Below are 10,240 nucleotides of genomic sequence, written 5' to 3' on the forward strand. Positions count from 1 at the left end.
TAATGGATGGTAGGATGTGCTGTATACCCTTTGGAAAAGCCACACTGTTCGAGGAATTCCCATTAGGAAGACATAGTTTCGTCACTCAGTCTTGGCCCATGTGCTCCCCCACACCTACTACAGTTATCGTGTGCATCAAACTTATGAGGCCTCACCCTGTTTATTCGAATCCAGATGTTAAAAAAGACTGATGAAGTACTATTGTTAAACCAGGCATAGCCAATAAGCTACGAGTGGGATACTGTGAGAATTTTCAGTGCGTCTCAGGATTCTTAGAGGTGGGTGGGGATTCCCTATTAAACATGTGGAATATGGGCATGCCACACTGAAGGCAAGGTATCCCTATAAGAGGCAATATTTTGTCTTTATTGATATCGGTATTCCACAAGCAATGACCATAAAAAAGTCTACCACTATAAATCACTCTGAAGTACCAATCTTGTTATTTTGCACATACAATTGCTGTAGACACAAAAATACAAGCAGTAATGTTTATTAAAATCAGGCACTAATCTAGTGCTTCTTCCCTGAAGCTCCTCTGAAGGTGCTGGTGATGGCTCGAGAGAGGGCCCGAAACACCCTAACCAGGAAGGGGCATTTACGGGACTGGGGATCCTGTGCAGTAGGTGCAGGTATCAGGTCCTCCGTGGGCGGGGAAGCGGATGGAACCTCTGGAACCAAAAGTGTGCAAAGCTGTCATCAAGGCAAAGGGTGGCTACTTTGAAGAATCTCAAATATGCATATATTCTGATTTGTTTAACCCTTTTTTGGTTACGACATGATTCCATATGTGTTATTCTACTATGTAGAAAACAGTAAAAACTGGAGGAAAACCCTTGACTGAGTAGGTGTGTCCAAACTTTTGACTGATACTGTATCTTTGTTCACTCTTGCCAAGGTCGTAACAAACTGGTCACATGGTGATGAATTCAAATGGCATAATCAATGCTTATTACTCACTCAGTGACACATCACTGAAACGTTTTGTTGGCAGCGCTTCCAGTTCAGGGTGCTTCTTGGCTTGTCCTTTTCTCTTGAACAGCTGTTGACAAAATATATCCTGACATTAGAGCCCCCACAGGCTGTGGGATAATTCAATTCCCAAACACAAAGCTCCCTACCGTGATCCTGATCTTGGGGATGTTAGGCATTTTGAAAAGGAAACGCCACTTCTTGCTATTCTTTTCACCTCCAGCAGAGGTAGGCGTCACCTCAGCGTTGCCATCAGCTGGGTTAAGGCTCCTGGTGGGGAATTCATCTGGTGGGACTGACCTGGAAACTATTTCTGGGAGAGGTCGAGACGATACATTTGGCACAGTTGAAGTCAGTAAACTTTACGTCATAAGAAACAATCTATTGAGCACGTTACGAAAGATTCCTCTACAGAGTTAAAATGGCAATTTAACTTACCATCCTCTGACTTCACTGTGGGCTTGGACACATCAGTCAGGGTGTCCACATCAGTCAGGGTGTCCATCACTGTGTTTGTCATTATCTTAGTGACCTGATCCATCGTCTGCCTTACTCCGGTGGAAACGAGCGACACATTTAAACACTGCCCCAGGAGAGTCCTAACAGAATTTTCGGCAAAGCTGTAGGCGAGCTCAGAGGCATCATTCCTTGACAGCTTTTTCAGGGCTGGCTTTGGCAATGCCGGTTCAGAGAAGCTCCTGTGGCCAGCCATGGATTGAAGTTGCCGGCTTATTGTGATCTCCTGAATGAGACCATGGACCTTTGTGATGAGGTCGTCTGACACACCTTGAATGGTTTCAATGGAGACGAGCCTCTCAAGGTTTTCCTCTGCTGAAGTCTTCTTTGATTCGTCCGTCACCAGCGTTTCCATTATAGTTTTCACTATAATGTTGGTGTCAGACATGGATGTTGGTATCAGGCACGATGGTTGACACACAAGCTTTGCAGGGGAAGAATCCTGGTTCCTCTCAGGAGTAGACAAGTATTTTGTCAAGGATGGCTTAGGCAGTGATTCTGGCATATCTATTGTGATCAAGTTGTGGGACGCTGTCCCCTTTATCTCATCTGCAGTCAACTGGTCAAGGCTCTCAAGAAGAGAGTCCAACATGTCAGTTGTCTTCTTTCCAACAGATGAATTATCCGAGGCAACAACTCTGCACTTGATCACATTTAGGATCTGGCTGAGGGTGTTCTTAGCAGATTTGGTGAAGCTATGCTTAGTGACTGCCACTGTTGAGTCTTTGAGAGTCAAAAGTGGTTGGCAACTTTCACTCAAGAGAGGAAAAGCTCCTCTCAAACTGTGATCACTCAGCACTGACATGCTCTTGGTGGGTGTCAATGTGACGGTGTCAAAGTGTTGATATTCTGTTGACGTGCCACCCCGAGACGCAAGGGATTTAGACCTTTCAATCTTGGCTAACCTGTCTTTTGTCAACAACTTCTCACTCCTGACAGATCGAGGTCGCTCCGGGTCATGAGCAGTGTCAGAGGCCTCAAAGTATCCATGTTTCTCCACAGGCATGGAATCCACCACATCTTTGGTTTTGGAGGCAGGCACTGGGGACAAGGAGAAGAAGACCTTCAGCCTATCCCTCACTCGGTAGTAGATGTTGTGAGCCACATCCAGGAACTTGTCAAAAACTATTTTAGGTGTGTGGTGGGACTCTGTATCCATGGTCTCTCTCTCTAGGTCTTCCACAATAATGTTCACAATGTCCGAGGCTGCTGCAAACAGATGTTGTGAATAGGTAGCAGGCATTTTCAGCTCCAAATGGTTGGCTTTGCGAGCAATGAAAACAATTGCAGCTCCAAGGATAGCCTCACTCACGATCTGGTTGGCCTTTGTGTGGAACTCCACACTTAGGATACTCCCGATGGAAATATTCGAGGTTCTGCTGCTGCTGACTGCACTTTGTGGCTGTGTGAGCGAGGAAATCTCACCGGAAATGGGGAGGTCCTCCAACTTTGAGATGAGAGCATCCAACTTCTGGCTGAACTCCAAGAACACATTTAATGTCCTCCCTCCAACGGAAGAAGAACAGTCTTCCTTAGAAGCCTCAACCTTCAGAACGGAGGCCACCTGTTTGATGACCTCTTTAGTGCATGTGTTGAGGGTTAGCTGGTTGTCTGGGATATTACTCAGAGACCTGAAGGACATACTAGAGCTGTTAATACTGGTCTTTTGCACAGGAGATACCTCCACACAGGCCTCAGTTAGGAGTGGTCCAGTTGGAGAGGGGTTGGTATTCAGAGGGACGTCTTTTTCCTCAGTGAGATGGTGTAAGCTGAACCACTTATTTAGTTTGTCCAGCGCATTGGTGTACATGTTTTGTGAACTTGTATGTACTTCAACCCAGAACTTTTTGCGACCAGATTTTGTGGCTGCTGAGACCTTATTTGCCTCAAATGCCTCATGCAAGTCTCCTAATACGCCATCAAAAAGATCAACCGATGCCGCTGCAATACTTTCAGGGGAAATATGGGCAGATAAGATTTCCTCTAATCTATTAGTGTCGGTCGAAAGGGTTTCGTTCAGATTGGCAAATGTCACATCTGCTTCCTTAAGGCCCTGAATGATGTGAGAAACATCTATGTCCTCAAGACTCTGTGACAGAGAAGATACCAGGTCTCTGGCAGCAAGGTTACCCTGGGAACCGGCCTCTGTGGCTGGGTTGAGACTCATCTCAATCTCAAGCTCAGTTTTAATTGCTTGGCAGGCAGTTGCTACAGCAACCACTGAGTGAGAGCACAAGAACTTCAAGTCAGAGTCTGAGATGGGCAGAGATGGTGAGTCATGAGTCATGGACATGGCCTCCAGGCTGCTCTCAGACACAAAGGGCTGGAGTTTTACGGAGACTTGTCTGACCATCTCCCCAGCAACACCGCTGATGTCTATTGATGAGCTGGAGCCGGTGCACTGTGGCCTTAACAGTGTTTTGCTGTCCGAAAGTCCAAGATTATAAAGAACATCACGAAACACAACATCCACAACATCAGTCGACAATGCTGTAATTCTGTTGCTAGACAGGAACTTAGCTGGATGCACGTCGTCTGAGGTGAGAGTCCAATCACAAAGGGATTCTTTGGATGAGCACATGGACAGGCTCTGGATTGTTGGAGTTGCTGATATGCAGCTTTCATTGGTAGACTCGCCATAGAGTTGCGACATTTTAATTTGAACGGCTTTCACGATCTTGCCCTTGGAGACATTCATCAAGTGGTCTCTGATGGACTGCCTGGAGGACTGTCTACTTGCAGATCTTTGAACTACCATGCTTTGAATTTCAGCAGAAACCGCAGTAAGGAAGTAACTCAAAGGGGTGGTCCGTTCCTGCTCAGTTCTTCCGTTGTCTTTAGTCCTGAGGATACTATTGATGATGGTGACTATTACCTGTCCAGCCAGAGGACCCAATATGGCTTCAAGCTCCCTCTCTAATTCAAGCGGAGACTTGTTGGACTGGCGACTGCTGGACTTGCGGCCGTGCGCAATATGCTCCATGGCGTGGGCATACATTGATGCAGTTGCCATGCTCAGCATCTCTTGGGCAAACTGAATGCTTGCCGAGTTGCTGCCTTGACCTTCAGTTCCCTGACTACAACCCACATTTAGCATTAGCTGAGCTAGCCTGGAGTTGATGACTTTCATCACCATCTCCACAATTTCATTACCAATCTGGTGTCTGTGGAGACGATGATGGGCATGAGCTTCCTCTGCCTACTCCGGCTGGATGGCAGTACAATCTCACTCAGCGACCTGCATGCTCCACTGTGGACCATTTGATTGAAAACACAGCTCTGAGACAGGCCAAACACAGACCTGAGTGGTTCTGAGCAGGGTCTGCCCTTCACCTCTCTATTTTCCCCCTCAGGTGTCGAGAGGTATGTGAACTCTCCAGGGATCAAGTCTTCATCGTCCCTTTCACTCAGCAATGAGGTCATGGACCTAGAGAATGCACACAACAGAGACATAGTAACAAAAATGTCCGTATTTGGACTCAACCTCATTATTATTACTACTCAAAAGAAGTAAACCAATAAACATTTTAGAGATCTTGTGTTCCATCTAAGCAGTATCTCTCACTAAGTGAGGCTGGTTATTGGTACACATGGTGGGGGATACAGGAATAATGTGTGAGGGTAGACCTTCTTGGAGGGAAGTGGATAGTGGTGCTTACCTGGGAGTGGATGGGAAAGGTGTAGGTGTGCTCCAGGAAGTTTTAGAGCTGGTGCTCCTGCTGGGGCCTTGAGTACAACTTAATCTCACAGTGCGGGAGAGAGAAGTTACTGCCTCCTCACTTCCTGATCCAGGAGAGCCTGGCAACTCAGTCAGCTCTATCTGCATGGTGAGGTCAAGGGCTGGAACCACAACTGTCGATTTGATCTTCTTCACCCATGTGACAATGTCCATGCACTTGGCAGTAAACTCATCTCTAGTTAACTGCAATGAACATATAGAGAAGTTAGACACTGTATCGATATAATGACATGTGATGACTCACCATTTCACTAACCAAGCAGACAGGAACTGCCTTTAACTCACCTTGGCACGCATATTCGCACTCAACAGATTCCAGTGTCTGAAAAGGAAATAAAAAGATAACTTTTCTAATGGGGAACATATCTAGGAAGCCCAGTTGAGTTGGGCATCTAAAATATTTATAATACAATCAAGGGGAGAATAGGACAGCCACAGAGCAACATACTTGTCAGTCATGTCCTGCACAAAGGTGGAGAGGTCTGGGGAGCTTCTTTGCCACCTGACAAGGCTGTTTTGGGACGTTGCAGCCTGGGGGGCCGTGGGCGTGGTGGTGAAGGTCACATCAGTATCCTGGGGACGACAGGAAGTACAGTTAGGCTGGAATTCAATCGACTCTAGTACTCTCTCCTCCTAAACACACACACACACACACACAATGCAACTAGTCGATTAGATTGAGAGATGACTACAGTCCTCACCTCCAGTTTCAGGTCTCCAGAGTTAAGTAGAGAAGTCTGGTGTGGCTCCTGTACATGGGATGGGCCGGGTGTCTCTAGATCAGGCTGCATCTCACTTTCTATTTCAGCCTCTAGTGACTGGGTTGGGTCAGCTGACTTCAGACCAGCCTCCTGCATCTCTGCCTCCGGTTCAGCCGCTATTGACTGAGTTGGGCTGGCTATTTCTTGATCAGCAAAGAACTGGTCCAGGCTCCCAGTATCAGGCTGATCTTTTTCATATCTGTGCAGAGGAAAATAATATCTCTATGATCACTGGGGCCAAGCCATAATATATAGACCTTTGACCTATATGTGAATGGATAATTTGTGTAAATTACTTACCTGACTTCATCCTGCATGTCATCAGCATTATTGATAGGGTCCTCAAGAGGCTGTGAGTTCAATATCTATGAGGGTGAGGTCATCACGTTTGACCTCTGACCCCTGAAAGACATCAGAAAGTCCTGTACATGCCTCACCTTTAGCCATCTCGTTGGTCACATCTTATCTATAGTGAAGGTGAGGATATATCCTTTGACCTAATTGCAACTCTTTCACCAGAGAGGAAGAGGCAAAGCGCGGGTTTACACCCAAAATTTGTTCACAAAAATAAGACCACGAAGTGAAGAATATTTGTATCAAATTTGGTCAACAAAAAATGTAATCGCTAACTTGCTGAGTGATGCTAATTTGATCGAATAGAAGTTTTGGTTGGAATGGTTAGGTTGTTCGGAATGCATTTCAGCAACTTTTGAAAATAATCTACTTTACATTGGAGTTGTGCATGTTGTTCACACATGCATCTGCCCTGTCTTTGGCTAGAATGGTTGTACCTGATCTCACCCCCTCCCGCCTGCCATCCAGGACATGTATTTCCATTGTTAGAGTGGTCACTCGACTATCTTGTCAATATAATTGATCATCTTTGCTTGCACCCAACCTAAGGGTAATAACCTTTGACCCCCTGAAGTCATTAGAAAGAAGGCCTACATGCTACATCTAGCCTATCTTTACAGTAGCCTATGAGTGGTCTATTACTTAAATGTTTTGGTCAATGACAGCCTATAGGCTACATTTTAACCCACACAAATGAATACAATTGGATGTTATTCTGCTGTAAAACCACAGTATTGAAAATAAAGTAACATACCTTTACTCTCCGTGTTTTTTCCGTGTAAAATAAGTGAATGCGCGTCCAATGATTAACACTAGGTTGTCCAGTCCACAACGAAGATAAGAATGATCGAATCAGTTTTTCTGTTCAGTTTTAAACCTCATCAATTATGACGTAACAAATAGTATTTTACGCACTGGTAAAATGCACCCCCGATTCAACGCTTTGTTTAGGCCTAAACTCTGTCCAGCCTATATACAAGGACTTCAATAAATAAGGGTGGTACATTAAAAAAAAACTAAAGGACATATTGCCCTCTTGTGGTTAGTAAATGTAATGACGTGATCCTAGTCCACAAAAGTTTCTGACACCAAACTCTCGCGTGGCTCGGTCCAGAAGTACCGCTATGAAATGAACGCAATATAGACTGTCTGTTTTGATGGTTTAATGGACCTTTGGCCGGGTTTTTAATCCATAACAGACAGTGGATAGTAAATCAAAAAAGGTATTAGAAAACTGGACTTTGTTTCAAAGCATTGTTCCAAAATAGTTTAGCAAATACAACCTGATGATATAATCTGTATCAGGAGGAAAAGAGGAATGTATTATATTTTGTTTAGTGGATTCCCAGCTCCAAAACGAGCTTCATACAACACTCCTTCCGTGGCCTCCAACTTTTCTTAAACGCTAGTAAAACCAAATGCATGCTTTTCAACCGTTCACTGCCCGCACCCGCCCGCCCGTCCGACTAGCATCACTACTCTGAATGGTTCTGACTTAGAATATATGGACAACTACAAATACCTAGGTGTCTGGCTAGACTGTAAACATCTCCAATCCAAAATTAAATCTAGAATCGGCTTCCTATTTTGCAACAAAGCCTCCTTCACTCACACCGCCAAACATACCTTCGTAAAACTGACTATCCCACCGATCCTCAACATTGGCGATGTCATTTACAAAACAGCTTCCAATACTCTACTCAGCAAACTGGATGATGTCTATCACAGTGCCATCCGTTTTGTCACCAAAGCCCCTTAAACCACCCACCACTGCGACCTGTATGCTCTCAACGGCTGGCCCTCGCTTCATATTCACCGCCAGACCCACTGGCTCCAGGTCATCTATAAGTCTATGCTAGGTAAAGCTCCGCCTTATCTCAGCTCACTGGTCACGATAACAACAGCTACCCGTAGCACGCGCTCCAGCAGGTATATCTCACTGGTCATCCCCAAAGCCAACACCTGTTTGGCCGCCTTTCCTTCCAGTTCTCTGGTGCCAATGACTGGAACAAATTGCAACAATCGTTGAAGCTGAAGACTTATATTTCCCTCACTAACTTTAAACATCAGCTATCTGAGCAGCTAACCGATCGCTGCAGCTGTACATAGCCCATCTGTAAATAGCCCACCCAATCTACCTACCTCATCCCCATATTGTTTTTATTTACTTTTCTGCTCTTTTGCACACCAGTATTTCTACTTGCACATCACCATCTGCTCATCTATCAGTCCGGTGTTAATTTGTAATTACTTCGCTACTATGGCCTATTTATTGCATTACCTCCTCATCTCATTCTATGCTTTCCTTCTCCTTGTGTATCCTTGGTTGCTTGATGTTTCTGATCCTGATGTTTCTTATCACGTCTCTAGGTGAGGAGGAAATAAAGAAGGAGTTGGTTGAGCACACCACATTCGTACTGTCTTACATTGTAGAGAAGATGTATCACCTTCTAGAAAGGGCATCTGCAAACATGAGAAACAATAAGGGAACAATCCTCAGGGAGATCGAGAAGGCTCTCAAGCGCAGGAAACAAAATAGGTGAATTTCATATGTAACAACGAAATGGCTATTGAATTACTAGCCTGCAGTTAGAATATTAGTATTGACATTAGTGGCAACATGAGTTCTCATAGGAACCCATAGTTGAGTTCTCATAGGAACCCATAGTTGAGTTCTCATAGGAACCCATAGTTGAGTTCTCATAGGAACCCATAGTTGAGTTCTCATAGGAACCCATAGTTGAGTTCTCATAGGAACCCATAGTTGAGTTCTCATAGGAACCCATAGTTGAGTTCTCATAGGAACCCATAGTTGAGTTCTCATAGGAACCCATAGTTGAGTTCTCATAGGAACCCATAGTTGCGTTCTCATAGGAACCCATAGTTGCGTTCTCATAGGAACCCATAGTTGCCAGTGGCCCCAAACTCCAGTCTGTCATACAGTATAGGCCTACCCCTTAGTCCAACACCTGATCCAGTGGAAAGCTGACAACCAGTTATAGGGTCCCAACAATAATTGTTTTCTCAACTCAATTATATCCAAGCCATATACGTGTTGCAGTGGGACTATGTACAGTACAGTCTACAGTGGGTGGAATACCTCCATGTTTGTATATCGGCTAAAAAAAATCCTGAAGATGTACTAGCTAAGTACAACCACCAGATGTCTCTAAGTGTTCACATTATCCATTAATTTGCATTGAACTTGTATTTGCGAGCTATTGTAGGAAATTATGAAATGTCTAAATTTTTCCCAATATTATGGGCTAGGTAGGGGTTAAGTTATATTGTTGTATTGTGTAGGCCTGTCATGGTTTGTGGGTATTATAAGCACATATTTAATAACGTTAATTAAAACTTGTAACCTTATAAATATGGCCATTGGCAATATATTGCAAAGTGTCAAAATGTAGGCTACATACACTCCCTGTTAAGATGCATTACTACATGAATGAATAAAAGTAAAGAATACAGATTCAGAGTAGCCTATCTATTGACTGATGATCATCCTTTTTTTCACACCTTCCTGGCATGTCATGACAACTCGGTCTCAGAGCACTTCGTATTATTCTGTACATAAATCCAAGACACCACATTTAGTATGATATGTTTCCTTTTGTATGGTATGTATTAATTTGTGGATGTCCATCATCCATTTTGTATGATATTTTATAAATTACAATTTGTATGATATGTTACAAATTGCAATTAATACAATATGATATTATGAGGTAGCAAAACGTATGATATGTTACGAATTCCAATTTGTTGCGGCTAACGTTAGCTAGCTCTAGAGGTTAGGGTAAAGGTTAAGGTTAAGGGAAGGATTAGCAAAAAGGGTTAAGGTTAGGGAAGGGTAAGCTAACATGCTAAGTAGTTGCAATGGCGTGTAGTCATG

At 44.1% G+C, this 10,240-nt stretch overlaps 2 protein-coding genes across 2 annotated transcripts; both read right to left on the reverse strand.

The window, feature by feature from the left end:
- Window positions 1-355: 355 nt before the first annotated feature.
- On the reverse strand, window positions 356-4,585 carry LOC124016034. The gene is made up of 4 exons (XM_046331552.1): window positions 1,411-4,585; window positions 1,122-1,285; window positions 961-1,042; window positions 356-671 (listed from the first exon to the last, which is right to left on the reverse strand). Exons 1-4 carry the CDS (start codon window positions 4,583-4,585, stop codon window positions 514-516), a joined length of 3,579 nt encoding a protein of 1,192 aa, XP_046187508.1. The 3' UTR covers window positions 356-513.
- Window positions 4,586-4,611: 26 nt separating this feature from the next.
- On the reverse strand, window positions 4,612-7,300 carry LOC124016035. Its single transcript, XM_046331553.1, has 7 exons — window positions 7,097-7,300; window positions 6,289-6,390; window positions 5,929-6,187; window positions 5,676-5,800; window positions 5,513-5,549; window positions 5,148-5,410; window positions 4,612-4,915 (listed from the first exon to the last, which is right to left on the reverse strand). The coding sequence occupies exons 2-7, from the start codon at window positions 6,303-6,305 to the stop codon at window positions 4,618-4,620; spliced, it is 999 nt and encodes a 332-aa protein (XP_046187509.1). The 5' UTR covers window positions 6,306-6,390; window positions 7,097-7,300; the 3' UTR covers window positions 4,612-4,617.
- Window positions 7,301-10,240: the final 2,940 nt, after the last annotated feature.

The sequence above is a fragment of the Oncorhynchus gorbuscha genome, linkage group LG26, assembly GCF_021184085.1.
Source record: "Oncorhynchus gorbuscha isolate QuinsamMale2020 ecotype Even-year linkage group LG26, OgorEven_v1.0, whole genome shotgun sequence".
Lineage (NCBI taxonomy): Eukaryota > Metazoa > Chordata > Actinopteri > Salmoniformes > Salmonidae > Oncorhynchus > Oncorhynchus gorbuscha.